The sequence below is a fragment of the Pundamilia nyererei genome, unplaced genomic scaffold (assembly GCF_000239375.1).
Source record: "Pundamilia nyererei isolate P.nyererei 1_Seehausen unplaced genomic scaffold, PunNye1.0 scaffold00091, whole genome shotgun sequence".
In the NCBI taxonomy this organism is placed as follows: domain Eukaryota; kingdom Metazoa; phylum Chordata; class Actinopteri; order Cichliformes; family Cichlidae; genus Pundamilia; species Pundamilia nyererei.
This window is the reverse complement of record NW_005187492.1, coordinates 1384747-1399590: the sequence shown is the minus strand read 5'-3', so window position 1 is coordinate 1399590 and position 14844 is coordinate 1384747. Positions and strand designations below refer to the sequence as shown.

The following is a 14844-nucleotide window of genomic DNA, read 5'->3' as shown; positions in this document are numbered from 1 at the left end:
TTATATTAATCAGGAAAATCATGACAAAAGCCAAGAGGGGACTATTCAGTCAAAACTACTCAAATAATGATATACAAAACAGGAGACCAATACTGTATGCTGTTGTCTATAGGTAATATAACTTTAATGGAAATCAGACTCAACTCTTTTTTTTTTTTTTTTTTTTTTTTTTTTGTCCTGCCTGGCGCATCCTTGTGCACAGTCCACTTTCAATAACAGATGGTAGAGAGGTACAGCATGAGTGAAGGGCCAAGCTGAGATGCAGAGGGGTGTGTGCAACATTTATGATTTTTACTCTCAAATTTTGGTGAAACAGAATGAATGTAAAGGAACTGTTGATTCAGAAAAGACTATGCTTTTTTTTTTTTTTTTTTTTTTTTTTTTTTTTTTTTTTTTTGTCTACCATTTCATTTTAAACTTTTTTTTTTTCTTTTTAAATGTTGGGTGTTTTGATCATGTGATTCTATGCAACTACATTTGTTGCTTTTTACAGCTTATATTCATGGTTTCAGAAAGCTGATGACTGTAAATCTGTTACCTTATTATTATTATTATTATTATTATTATTATAATATTTATTTTTTTAATTATCTTTTTTTCTTTTTATTATTTGTTCCAGTCAATTATCAGGTGTTTGTATGTTTGATGCTACAGCTTTTAACAATGAGCTACTTTTGAATGTTGGATTTGATGGAACACATGTGATGAGTGTAGAATAGGTAATTAATAATTTGATCAAATATTTTTATACACTTAACACTAAGCGTTTCACCTACAGTAGATAAAGCATTATTTGAGCTTGAAGGAGGTATCTAGTATTACAAATCTCAGCCTTTATCTGATTTTGATCAACTGTATTACCACTCTTATAAAATAAATCTTATACCAGGTCAGAAGATGACAAGGGAAATGTATTCATTTGTAAAAGGGGATCAAGGAATGTATCGGGGGAATGGTAGCAAGTGTATAAAGCAACTTTTTATTTTTTTATTTTTAAATATATAGATATATCCAGTACATAAAAGGAAAAGTCCACTTTTCAAACATATTAGTCTCAGCTAGCCTGTGAGATTATTTGTCCCAGCCATTTTTGTGTTATCTTTAGGTGTCTGTTGATTAAATGGTTTCCCTTGAAACAGCATATTTGGGTTTTCTTCGTTTCAATACATTTTTCTCCCAGAGAGCCAAATGTTGTCACTTTTAAACTGGTCTTAAACAATAGTTCTACAAGCTTTCTGAAGAGCTTTTTTTGAGGGTATTTCAATTTTATTGGAAAATGTATTTCTTTAGTCAAATATATGAAAAAATGCCAAATATAAGTTTGGAAGAAACTAGTGTTGGGTTTTTTGTTCTGTTTTTGCACCAACAAGTTGATTCCCAAAGATCTATTAAATGAAAGCTTGTATTGGGTCAAGGTGAGGACAAGAAGTAGGAGACCTACAGCAGATGAGGTGTGTGTGTGTGTGTGAGAGAGAGAAAGCCATGTGCTTAAGAAGTTGGAATCCAGCAAAGACCTGATACAGGAGCTGCAGTTGATCCATCTACCGTCGATGCTCACTTCAACCTCATCAGAAATGGTGTGATAGGAGGGGTCTCTGTTACACCTGTTTGAATCTATTAAGCAAGGTAAACTGGGAGAAAAGGCTGAGGTATGTCAAATTCCAGGAGAACTGGATGAAACATCAGTGGCAACAAGTCTTCTATAGTAATTTATCCAAATCATCACTGTATGTATGGAGGAAGTCAGAAAAGGCACAACAGTCAATGTCTACATCAGCTGTAAAACATGGAGTCTAAGTCAGTAGTGTGACTTACTGACATCATTACAGTATCAGATTTTGATCCACCATGCAATACCATCCAGCAGAGGCTTAATTTTTCATTTCAATGATCCCAAACACATTGCAGTAAAAGCATACATAGATTTAAAAAATAAATATTAGTCATGGACTGGCTTCCCCAGAGCATACACCTTAATGCTATTCAAGCAGTGCTGGATCATTTCAACAAAGAACAGGAAAAAAAGCCAGTCAGTATTCAAAGAGCTTTGAATGTCCTTAGAAACCTGAAGCAGATTTCTGAAAACTACTTATAGGAAAGCTTGCCTAACAGAGTTTAGGTTGTGTTGAAGAATAAAGGTTGTCATACCAAATACTCTGTTTCAAAAATCGCCAATGTCCCCTTTTCCTGTGAAATAAAATTTAAAAAAAAAGGACAACGGGTTGTTCAAGTACTTCAAATTCCAGAACACTAGGAGGCGCTCACAATAAAGAAAGCCTACTTAAGAACTGGAGATGTGGATACACTACCGGGTCATCATCCCATCTTGCTAATAAAAGATGAAAACGCACTCAGGCCATGAACTCGATAGGAGTTAATGTTTTTTGTTGACTTCGGACGTATTTGTGCTGGTTATTTGTGCAAACAAACGGTTTTGTTTTTAATTTTAAGCGTTTTTTCATAAACATGGCTCCAACGATTCAGACACAATCTCAACGAGAAGACGGCCACAGGTACGTTCAACAGTGCCTTTACAAGTTCGCTTACCTGAGTGGTTTCTGCACGTTTTGTGTCAGTTTACGACACGGAATTAAGTGTAATGCAGAAACAAGTGGTCAGCGGGTCCCAGGGCGCTTTTGTGATGTGTGTAGCATTAGTCGGAAGTGTTAGCAAACAAACAATCAAGCTTAACGTTCGGCTAATTTACGAGAAGCTTACAGAAATCAGCGTAGGGATTTCCATAAGCTTAGTGTCAGTAGTTTGTGCCGGTCAACAATTTATTATTATTATTTTTTAGCAGCACTAATGTAAAGTTCAGGCAAATCAAAAGCTGACTTTATGTTGGCTACAAGAATGCTAACAACAATGTGGCGGAAAAAAGGCGCCTGAAAGATTAGTTATTAAGTACTAAAAAATAGTGGTTTTAAGTTTGCCATATGTGTAGGGTAGCTTTTGTTCCTTTTAAACATGATAACGCACAAATACCCCTTCCAGTGTTGCCATTGCCAATATTTGTTTTGAATTTTTGGTCGTTCGTTTGTAATCTTGCAAAATACAATAAAACAAATAAAATGAGAGTTAGCTTGTAATTGGTTTAAGCTGTACATTTCAGACCACAGTGAAAAGTATGTATAGACAACATAAGGAATGCCCTATTTTTGCCCAAAAGGAGAGGTTCTCTGTTTTCCAAGTTCAAGACATTTGGATTCTTAATATAAAATTAAATTGTGTAGTAAAGGGATTGTGCACTCTTTACTACTAACCAATGGCTGTTTTGTTTTTTGTTTTTTTTTCTTCCAGCAGGCCATCCTCTCACAGAACCGTCCCAGAGAGGTCAGTAGATTAAAAACATATTTGTATGTACTTAGTTTCTGTCAGGTACAGAAACTGCTTCTGTATGTGAAGATTGCTGGCTTACCATTGGTGTATTCTTTACTTTGGTGCTCTTGACAGATCTGGAGTTGTCTGCAGAGTGAAATACTGCAACACCTTGCCTGACATACCCTTTGATCCTAAATTCATCACTTATCCATTTGATCAGCACAGGTATTCATTTTTCACTCCACTGAATGGAGTGAATACAAGTATTCACTTCCCATCAAGTAAACATGTTTAAACACACACCCATATATAACCTGTGGTTTTCTTTATTGGCAGGTTTGTACAGTATAAAGCCACTTCTCTTGAGAAGCAGCACAAGCATGAACTCCTGACTGAACCAGACCTTGGGGTCACCATTGATCTTATCAACCCAGACACGTACCGCATAGACCCCAACAGTAAGTCTCCATCAAGGTTGATCCTGTTCTTAATTTACATTGTGAATTATTTAAATGTCTGCACAGACTAAGTTAATCTTTCACATTTTCAGTTCTGTTGGATCCCGCTGATGAAAAACTGTTGGAGGAGGACATCCAGGCTCCATCCAGTTCAAAGAGGTATGACTACTAAATAGGCTGCTTTGTGTTATGCATTCAGCAATATTTTTATTTTGAGCAATTTTCCCCTTCCCTATAAGGTCGCAGCAGCATGCCAAAGTTGTCCCATGGATGAGGAAAACGGAATACATTTCCACAGAGTTTAACCGATACGGTGTTTCCAATGAGAAAGTGGAAGTCAAGTAAGTTGGATCGGTGAACTCCACCTTTACATTTCACACATCAGAATCAGAATACTTTATTGATCCCTGGGGGAAATTATTTTTTTTGTTACAGTGCTCCATTATAAACCAACATAAACCAACATTAACAAGACCCACACATGTATAGATGCATGTTCTAGGTGTTCATGTAATCGAGACGTTTTTGTTTTTGCGTTTAGGATTGGAGTGTCTGTCAAACAGCAGTTTACAGAAGAAGAGATCTACAAGGACCGAGACAGTCAGATTTCTGCGATTGAGAAGACGTTTGAGGATGCACAGAAATCTGTGAGTGAGCATATTAATATGCTGCTTGATTATGGCTAAAATAATAATCACGATTATTTTTACTGAAATTGAGATCTCAATTATTTGGCGATATTTATTTAACAATGTACTGAATATTGGCTTTAAAGATTGTCAAAAAATAATATAAAATAGTGTGCAAATACTGATAACAGTGCAAATTTTGCAATACAAAAAATAACTGAAAAGTGTTGATTATCACTGAGCAAACATTACCACGTTTGTTATCTCCTTATATCTCTGGGAGCTGGTGGGATATTTAGTCGCGTTGTACAGGGTATTGTGAATGCAGGTCTGTGAGGATGAAGCAGGTGTTGTCGAGAGTTTTTCTCTGTGCTCCTTCATTGTTTGATCGTATGTCACTTTGTGAGCGGTCTTCAAATGATTGAATAAATTTGTAGTGTTGCTCTGTGGTGCAGCTACGACACCGTAGCAAAGCTGACACACTACGCGAACCCATAATGCTTCCACACCACTGAAGTCGTTTTACCTCTCTTTTCAACCATTCTTTCTTCAGCAGCCATTATCCTCTCCTCTCCAAATAACTTATGCTTACCTTTTCGAGCTTTCCGAGCGTCCCTCGGGTCCTCTTGTTGTGACGGGTGTTCGAAACCCAGAGAGGTGCGCTTGATTTGCCACACAGAGCAACGCGAGAGTAAAGCACGAGGGAGGTGCTAATAATCGGCTCAGTCATTTTTAATGATCATTGAAAGCCCAGATCGTAATTTAGATTAAAATTCGATTAATTGAGCAGCCCTAGCTCAAATCCTTCTCTCCTTACACCAACAAAATGATATAATATGTAAAAGAAATTAGTTCAATTTAAACCTTGTATTGGATGTGCGACTCTTGTTCCGGCAATTTAAAAAAAAAAAATATATATATATATATTTGTTCTGTTTGTCAACTGAGTTCTTTTATTTTGATACGTGTTTGTGTTGGTAAGCTACAAACTAGCTAAAATGGAGTTGTTCTTGATCTCCAGATTACACAGCATTACAGCAAACCCAGAGTTACTCCTGTGGAGGTACTACCTGTGTTCCCTGACTTTAAGGTGAGCTAAGTCCTTAACTGAATTTATTTGTATTAACCCATGGAACCTTAATGATTGAAACATGCATGCAACAACAACAAAAGAAATCCACTTTTGTTGTGCTGGTAGTTAAAAATAATAAATACATTTTCTCTTTGCCCCAGATGTGGATCAATCCATGTGCTCAAGTCATATTTGACTCCGATCCTGCACCTAAAGACATGTCTGGACCAGCAGCTGTGGAAATGATGTCTCAGGCCATGATCAGGTATGATCAGATGTGTTTTCTCTGTTCTCCTCTTCAACCGCTTTTATTTTTGTTTTTTTTGTTGTTGTTTTTTTTGTTTTTGTTAAATGTCACTTGTTGTTTGTGAAATATAGAGGTATGATGGATGAGGAAGGAAATCAGTTTGTGGCCTACTTCCTGCCCAATGAGGAAACGCTCCGAAAGCGCAAGAGAGACTTTGAAGAGGGGCTTGATTACATGCCTGAGGATCTGTAAGTAAAATAATGCATCACAAACATGTATCTGTGGAATTTACTGCATTAAATAAACATTAATTGGGTGTTATTTATTTTACTTTATTTTATTTTATTTTTTTTTTAGTGTGTTTGGGGAAAGTGTACTGTATACAAGTATAATGGAATTTTGTATGGTATGTTTCAGCTATGATTACAAGATAGCAAGGGAATACAACTGGAACGTTAAGAACAAAGCCAGCAAAGGCTATGAAGAGAACTACTTCTTTATCTTCAGAGATGGAGACGGTGTTTACTACAATGAGCTGGAGACAAGGTGACACCTTAGAAATTATTTGTATATGTTGACACTTGGATGGAAAATATTTTTAACTACTTCAACATTGTACATGTTGGTTTGTTGCACAAGTTTTGGTATTGGTGGTATTGATGTTGTTGCACAAACCGTCATGACAAATAACTGGCTGGCCAAGACCTTTTACAACTGTTATTCTGGCCTGTAGGGTGCGCTTGAGCAAGAGAAGAGCCAAGGCTGGAGCACAGTCTACAACAAACGCTGTGCTGGTGTGTAAGCACAGAGACATGAATGAGAAGGAGCTTGAAGCTCAGGTGAGTGCATTTCATTGTTTTTCAGAGCTTTCAATCAAGAGTTTAGCTTTCCATCCTATAGTTTGCTGATGAAGCTAGAAACGTATGTTGTTGTTACTGAAAAAATTTTTTTTTTGTTTGTTTGTTTTGTTTTTCTTGGAAGAAGGTTGGGATTGATACAATGTCTTTAAAGACAAAGAAAACTATTTAGAAGTTTAGAACTGTATGATTGATCTAATAGAAGTAGTTCTGCTGCAACACATTTGATAAACAAAGTAGTTGCTATACAAAAGAAGTGCCGGTATGGGAGGTGTCTTTTATTGCTTTAAGCAAAAAAACCAAAAACTAACGGGGTCAATGATGGTTTGCATTATTATATATATTTAGCCCCCTGCTTCCAGCGTTTTCCACGTCACTCGACAGACTACACTAGATTACAAATTCTTTCTAGGAATGGCCGTATACTTTGATTTTTGTCATTCCTCTGTTACTGTGTATTTATAACTGACTGCCTTCACTGTGATTTTTCAGGAGGCACGTAAAGCTCAGTTGGAGAACCATGAGCCAGAAGATGAGGAAGAAGATATGGACAAAGAGACGCAAGATTCTGGTTAGTTGTTGACATATAATTTTTACTGACTTTTCTACCCTCTACCCAGAATTGTCTGGGGAAAGACTCTGATGATTTGATTTTATTTTTTTTGTCGAATTAAGCAACATAAACTTTGTTTTAGAAATACGTGACAGTCTGGGCGGTGAGCTACCAGAGCATTTTCTGTAATTTTACACATTTATGATGTAGGGAAACTGTCATGTGCTGTTGAAATTGCACTTCTTTAGCTTATATCTAGGTAACTGGAACGATTCTTATATAGTGCTTTTTTTTTTTTTAAACCTGAGCACTTATTGCGCTTTATTATCTAAATCTAATTAATATTTTGGGGATTAAATCTGTAGTGAAATGTCTTTAAAGTGCAGTCTCATTTGTCCGTATGTGCCCTCAATGTAAAATGAGTTTGAGCGATTGTCAGTAACTATGCTAAATCAACGAACTGCTATTTTCTCCAGGTGATGAGAAGAAGGGCAGTGGCAGCGAGGCAGAAAACTCTGGCAGTGAATCTGAGAGAGACGATGAAGAACAGGAACAAAGGGGAGAAGATGAGGACGAGGATGAAGACAGAGGGAAGAGGAGGCGGAAGGCAAGCGGCAGTGGTAGCGAGAGCGGCGAGGAGAGGACCAGAGAAATGCGAGATGAGGAAGAGATCTTTGGCAGTGATGACGACAGCGACGACAATGAGCCAAAGAATTCAGCCAGGAGCAGCGGGGAGGAGGGCAGCGACAGTGAGGATGAAGGAGGGAACAGAAGAGGCAGCCGGAGTCGCAGCGCCTCTCCTGCAGGCAGCGACCGCAGCAGCGACCATTCAGAGACTCGGGCTCAGAGTGGGAGTGGAAGTGACAGAGGCTCAGATTCCAGTGACGCCAGCGACAGTGAATAAGACCAGTGAGCCGGTGACCTGTCTTATCTATATATTGAGCTCCAAACATTGGCGCTCTTACACTGTCATTGAGTATAATATTGGCCTGATGTGGGGCTGAAATTTCTTGCTGATTACAAATTGTTTATGAAATGCTGGTAACCTTTCACCTGGATACAACTCTGTTTAATCCAGTTTTTATTTGTAGATTTAACTCTAGTTGCTATTTGTACGCCATTCCTCTATGTTGTTTGCCAGATGGTCATTAAAGGATCATGTTTAAAAAAAAAAAAGGAAAAAAAAGAAAGAAGTTTTCCACTCTTGAAATGCCTTTGGAGTGGGAATAGTGTAAAGCATGTGGGCTCTCGAGTGGGAATAGTGTAAAGCATGTGGGCTCTCAAAGCAGGTAATAAATTGTAGACGACATTTTGTAAAACAAACCTCTGACCAGAGTTTGTTCTTTTTCTGCGTCTTTTTCTGATTTGGGAACCTCTTGAGTATTTTCATGAATTTGTATTTGTTCATCTGAAAAAAACAACAACCCTAAAATGACTGATTTAAATGCAGAACTGACAAAGCTGTTTGGGTTAAAATGTTTATTAACAATTCCATACACACCAGATGGACATTAAACTGACAGCCTCGTAAAGGAACCTTTGGAGATGCAGAAGATGTACATTCAGCGAAAAAATGACAGGTGGCTCTTCAGCCATTCTTCTGTCAAGTCATCGGGGTTTCTTGTTTCAAACACCTTAGAGAGTAAAGCAAAGAAATTATAAAATGAGCAATAGCTCATACACAGGAGAATTAACATGTAAGAAAAGGCATGTTTATAAGAAAACATTACATTAAAATATGAATAACCTGCTAAATAAATTGGCAGTAAACATAAAAGTATGTCTGTCAACTACATAACTAAAAACAACTACAGTAGTTTTCAGAGAAAAGTAAATCTGAGACTTTCAATTAAAGTCTACAAATTTACAGATTTTCAATTTCTCTGAATAAAAAGTAGAAATATTATACATTGTTACATTAAATACTAGTGTATTTACTCAACATACCACTGTATACTATAAACTCATAATTTTGTGATAATTACCTTTGTGAGCTCTGCAGTTTGGACCAGTCGATTCTTGCTTCCTGCATACATCATCTGCTGCTCTGGCTTGCACCCTATTAAAATGAAAGTGACATTTTTTGGGGGGTAATTTTAATACTCGCCCAAACATATCTTTAGAATTCTAATTTAACCTTCAACACCATAAAAACATTTAAAAGTGTATTTTAGATTAGTTTACTTTGCCATTGTTGCTACAATGCTTTAAGAATCTAGATTACTGTAACTGCTTACCCACAGGACTGGAGAATATGAAACACAGCGGGTAAGACACTCTGCCATCATCATGGACATATTTGTAGCTGTAGACAATGAATGTACGTTTCTGTCAAGGAACTTTTCTGTGTATATAACCATATCATTAGAATCGGCAAAAAGACAGGTGGCAAAGCTGAATATGTTAATATTCTTTAATTTGATTGACAGGATTGGAGATGAAGACATCAGAGGGACAGCTCAGGTTGAGACAAATTTATAGCGGCAACCCTGAGACTGGACGTGTGCAGAAGGGATATGGAGCAATCAGGCAGGAGGAAAAGAGGACCGCAGAGGAGATTCATGGCTGTTGTGAAAAAGGACATGCAGAGGGTTGGTGTGACAGAAGAGGATAATAGGATAGAATGAGATGGAGGCAGATGATCAACTCCGGTGACACAGAAGGGGAGCAGCCAACAGAAGATCACTTGATTTTGCAAAAAGACTATTTTTTTTAAATTAATAATTTTGCTTTTCATGATATGATGTAAGGATATCTGGGCTGCCGCTCTGGAAGTTCATTTCTTAAGTCATCCATTGAGATGTCCTAGAAGACAAGACAGAGTGCGAGTGACTTTTTAAATCAAAACAAACAGAGTAAATAAAGAGAGAAAGAAAAAATTGACTTACGTCATATTCCTCCTCAAGAATAACGAGCTGTTTCGCCATGTCTATTTTCACTAAGAAATTTCAAAGAGAAATCTTTTGTGCTTTGATTTTATTTTATATTAGTTGGTCTGCAGATATTCATATGCGATGAAAATGTTTGATAATGGTTTTACAAATGTGAAGTACGTGTGTAAGGAACGGATAAACGTTACTTACTTAGTATGGCAGCATTGCTGGTCTCTTTTCGAAATCGAAACTTTTTCAGTTTATCTTTCAGACTTTCATCCACTTCACACACAACTAAAGAGCTTGACTGTAAAAACAGGCCATGAAAACATTAGTTAAATTGTGTCACTCTATTAAATGTTCAATATCTCCAGATAATACTGTGATAAATAGTTAAGTGGGCTGGTCTACAGACCAAAAATAGAAACAAAAAAACGGGGTGAAGGACATCTACTAGATCTGTAAAGGGCTCTATCCACCTTGCATGGGTATATTAAACATCCATGACACTCTTTGACATTTTGAGGGCAGGAAATGTGTTGCAGCAATATGCAAGATTGTAGTTTCCTGTTTTATAGAGCAAGGGGGATGGTCGCAATGGTTAAGTAGAACAAATATCTTTATGCGCACAGACAAATACGTAGTATTACGGTTCATCGAATGCAGTGAACTTCAATTGAAAAGCTAAGTCTTTCAAGAAATTGCATCAGTTTCACCTACCATTCTCAAAGGATCCTTCTCTGCTTTTAAGTCCTGAGGGTAACACCGCCTTGCTTAAACTGTTTGCGATAGACTGACAGTTACTTTCAAACTGTTAAAGATGGCAGGGGAGGGCAGACACAATGCTAGATCGCCTGTCAGTCATGCTTCCTCCTTTCAGCAGGAAAACATGACAGCAGTGGTGAAGCGGAGCAACGTATCTCAGTCTTTTATTGCATAGGGGATAAATTATGGAAAACATTTACACACTAAACTCACACATTTTACCGTAGCAGAAGAAGCTGGAGTTGAAATTGAATAATTTTAGGCCATTTAAACCTGAAGATGATCAGGTTAATCATTTTGTGTTGTCTTTTACTGTCACTTAGTATCTGCGACTTTCACTTCCCTTTATAACGTGAACGTGAATATCAAAGTGAAACTTGCAGATGTAGAAAATGTCTTCCTATCCTTAAACAATAGCAAAACAGAATGTTGTTTAGGAGTTGAAGTATTTTATTTATACAATTTAAGTCATAATAATAAAAAATAAGAAAGCTATTATGTTTAAGCAGCCAAAAGTGTGGGAAGAATAATTTATTTTAAAAAATTCTTACTGTTTTACATTCTGGTTACATTATGGAAGGGCAACCTATAAATCACAAGTGACAGCACATTGTAATATTAGAGTTGATACTGGATTTTTTTGGTCAATATTGGAATTTGTAAGGCACTGGTCACTTACACATGCTCTGTGTTGCCTTATAGAGCCTTTTCCCACCACGCCTGAAATTAAAAGGCTTAAGTCAGATCTCACACTCTGCACGACTGCCGTGCATTTAAAAATCTGCAGCCTGAAAGAAATCAGTTTCCTTTCTTTATGAATAAATTACATTACACTTACACAGCAACCTACCCCGGTGCCAGGAATATTGTCAAATTAGAAGTGTAAATTAATTGTATATCTGATAGGAAAGAAATTTATTGCCATGCTGCTCTCTACTGGTGGAAATTGTAGGTATGTTGCACCTCTGGCCAAACACACTTTGCTGTTTCCTAGACCATTTTGTTTTAAATAAAAATAATTAGGTGCAGTGACCCTTTTTATCTGTACTGATAAGTACCAATTGTGTTCTTCATGATTCAAAATTGGTATTAATAAAATAATGGAAAGGAAGTAATGAATAATAAATGCCAATGAAATTGTAACAGCAAAGGAACGTTAACAATAAGCAAGACAACTGATAGACAATACCCAGACAGTAAAAGCTACCATATGCAGTTTAATTTAGTAGATAAAATCTTTTAGTCTTGTGTTTTAAAAAGTGAATTTTTAAAAAGATGCTACAGAGTCTGCAAGTGGCAAAAGCCACCTTTAGATGTAGTCACTACTTTGAAAGGGCAGAAGGGTCACATCCTAGGATGTACAGTGGGGCAAAAAAGTATTTAGTCAGCTACCGATTGTGCAAGTTCCCCCACTTAAAATGATGACAGAGGTCAGTAATTTGCACCAGAGGTACACTTCAACTGTGAGAGACAGAATGTGAAAAAAAATCCATGAATCCACATGGTAGGATTTGTAAATAATTTATTTGTAAATCAGGGTGGAAAATAAGTATTTGGTCAATAACAAAAATACAACTCAATACTTTGTAACATAACCTTTGTTGGCAATAACAGAGGTCAAACGTTTACTATAGGTCTTTACCAGGTTTGCACACACAGTAGCTGGTATTTTGGCCCATTCCTCCATGCAGATCTTCTCGAGAGCAGTGATGTTTTGGGGCTGTCACCGAGCAACACGGACTTTCAACTCCCGCCACAGATTTTCTATGGGGTTGAGGTCTGGAGACTGGCTAGGCCACTCCAGGACTTTCAAATGCTTCTTACGGAGCCACTCCTTTGTTGCCCGGGCGGTGTGTTTTGGATCATTGTCATGTTGGAAGACCCAGCCTCATTTCATCTTCAGAGTTCTCACTGATGGAAGGAGGTTTTGGCTCAAAATCTCACGATACATGGCCCCATTCATTCTGTCCTTAACACGGATCAGTCATCCTGTCCCCTTGGCAGAAAAACAGCCCCATAGCATGATGTTTCCACCCCCATGCTTTACAGTAGGTATGGTGTTCTTGGGATGCAACTCAGTATTCTTCTTCCTCCAAATACGACGACTTGAGTTTATACCAAAAAGTTCTACTTTGGTTTCATCTGACCACGTGACATTCTCCCAATCCTCTGCTGTATCATCCATGTGCTCTCTGGCAAACTTCAGACGGGCCTGGACATGCACTGGCTTCAGCAGCGGAACACGTCTGGCACTGCGGGATTTGATTCCCTGCCGTTGTAGTGTGTTACTGATGGTGACCTTTGTTACTTTGGTCCCAGCTCTCTGCAGGTCATTCACCAGGTCCCCCCGTGTGGTTCTGGGATCTTTGCTCACCGTTCTCATGATCATTTTGACCCCACGGGATGAGATCTTGCGTGGAGCCCCAGATCGAGGGAGATTATCAGTGGTCTTGTATGTCTTCCATTTTCTGATGATTGCTCCCACAGTTGATTTTTTCACACCAAGCTGCTTGCCTATTGTAGATCCACTCTTCTCAGTCTGGTGCAGGTCTACAATACTTTTCCTGGTGTCCTTCGAAAGCTCTTTGGTCTTGGCCATGGCAGAGTTTGGAGTCTGACTGTTTGAGGCTGTGGACAGGTGTCTTTTATACAGATGATGAGTTCAAACAGGTGCCATTCATACAGGTAAAGAGTGGGGGACAGAAAAGCTTCTTACAGAAGACGTTACAGGTCTGTGAGAGCCAGAGATTTTCCTTGTTTGAGGTGACCAAATACTTATTTTCCACCCTAATTTACGAATAAATTCTTTACAAATCCTACCATGTGGATTCATGGATTTTTTTTTCACATTCTGTCTCTCACAGTTGAAGTGTACCTCTGGTGCAAATTACTGACCTCTGTCATCATTTTAAGTGGGGGAACTTGCACAATCGGTGGCTGACTAAATACTTTTTTGCCCCACTGTAAGTGTATGAACTGAGCAATATGGTCAACGTTTCCGCTATTTAACTAGGGCCAGCATTAATTTAACAGTGGTTAGTAACATTTGAAATCAATTCTAAAATATACAGGAAGCCCATGGAGAGATGCCATGATTATGGTGATGTGATAAAGTCTACTAAAACCATTGAAAAGGCTTTCTGCTATGTTCTAAACTAGCTGAAGGTGGAAGAGTGACTTTTCATTTATATCAAAGAGAATAAATTGCAGTATTAGGATGCACGTGTGGAGGACTCCTTTCACGTCTGAGTATGAGGATACTGGTTTTATTCTGGGGGTGCTTTTTTATTTCAAGGAAGAAAGACTGGAGAACTGAACAACCCAAACCTGAATAAACTGGAACTCCTGTATCTCTTTATATTTGTAAAAAAAAAAAAAAAAGAGCCAAGAGAACTCTTATTGCTATTCATGCCATTTGGGGGACTGAACAATAACAATTTTTATTCTGATCTATAAAGTGGAAGAAAATGCAGCGTCTTCTAATATTCAGCATCAATATCACAGCAATAGCTAGGTCTCTGGCCCACTGTGTCTATGGTGACCAACAAACTTCTTTCTAAAAGATAAGAATGCAACAATCAGCTGCAGAATCCTTGATAAGACCCTTAGTTTTACTTTATACACCCTTTCCTTCCAAATGCAGTCCAAATTTATTCATAAAGCACATTTAAAAACAACAAAGTTGACAAACATGCTGTACATGAAACAAAGGGTTACACAAAAAAATAAGAGATACCATATGCACCATATACACGCACACACTGAAAGAATTGCCAAAAAAGAAAAGATCGCATACACTTTCATTAATATGAAGATGATAGGTCATTATATTTGTTCATGTAGGCCGAAGACCCAATTAGTTAAACTACAGGCATGTCTTAAAAACATAAAGACCTGGATGTCCCATAATCATCTTCTCCTAAATACCAACTATATTCTAACAGAGCAATTATAACAGAGCACTTCACCTTTTTCAGACTGTAGGCTTTCTTGTGGTTCCTAGGGTATTTAAAAGTAGAATGTGGCACAGAGCCTTTAGTTAGAAAGCCCCTCTATTGCAGAATCAGCT

General features: G+C 37.7%; 2 protein-coding genes across 3 annotated transcripts; one reads left to right on the top strand and one right to left on the bottom strand.

The window, feature by feature from the left end:
• The first annotated feature begins 2280 nt into the window (after nt 1-2280).
• paf1 (PAF1 homolog, Paf1/RNA polymerase II complex component) lies at nt 2281-8456 on the top strand. Of its 2 annotated transcripts, none has more exons than XM_005739358.1 (14): nt 2281-2513; nt 3304-3333; nt 3454-3546; nt 3658-3779; nt 3872-3938; nt 4019-4120; nt 4321-4426; nt 5430-5498; nt 5642-5745; nt 5859-5975; nt 6145-6273; nt 6461-6566; nt 7077-7155; nt 7614-8456. In XM_005739358.1, the coding sequence occupies exons 1-14, from the start codon at nt 2467-2469 to the stop codon at nt 8039-8041; spliced, it is 1599 nt and encodes a 532-aa protein (XP_005739415.1). In that variant the 5' UTR covers nt 2281-2466; the 3' UTR covers nt 8042-8456. The 2 variants fall into 2 exon arrangements, with proteins under 2 accessions (XP_005739415.1, XP_005739414.1); XM_005739357.1 differs by having other exon boundaries at nt 3301-3333.
• A 145-nt stretch (nt 8457-8601) lies between these two features.
• On the bottom strand, nt 8602-10864 carry gmfg (glia maturation factor, gamma). The gene is made up of 7 exons (XM_005739356.2): nt 10731-10864; nt 10221-10317; nt 10026-10075; nt 9893-9942; nt 9375-9457; nt 9123-9196; nt 8602-8771 (listed from the first exon to the last, which is right to left on the bottom strand). Exons 1-7 carry the CDS (start codon nt 10731-10733, stop codon nt 8700-8702), a joined length of 429 nt encoding a protein of 142 aa, XP_005739413.1. The 5' UTR covers nt 10734-10864; the 3' UTR covers nt 8602-8699.
• Nucleotides 10865-14844: the final 3980 nt, after the last annotated feature.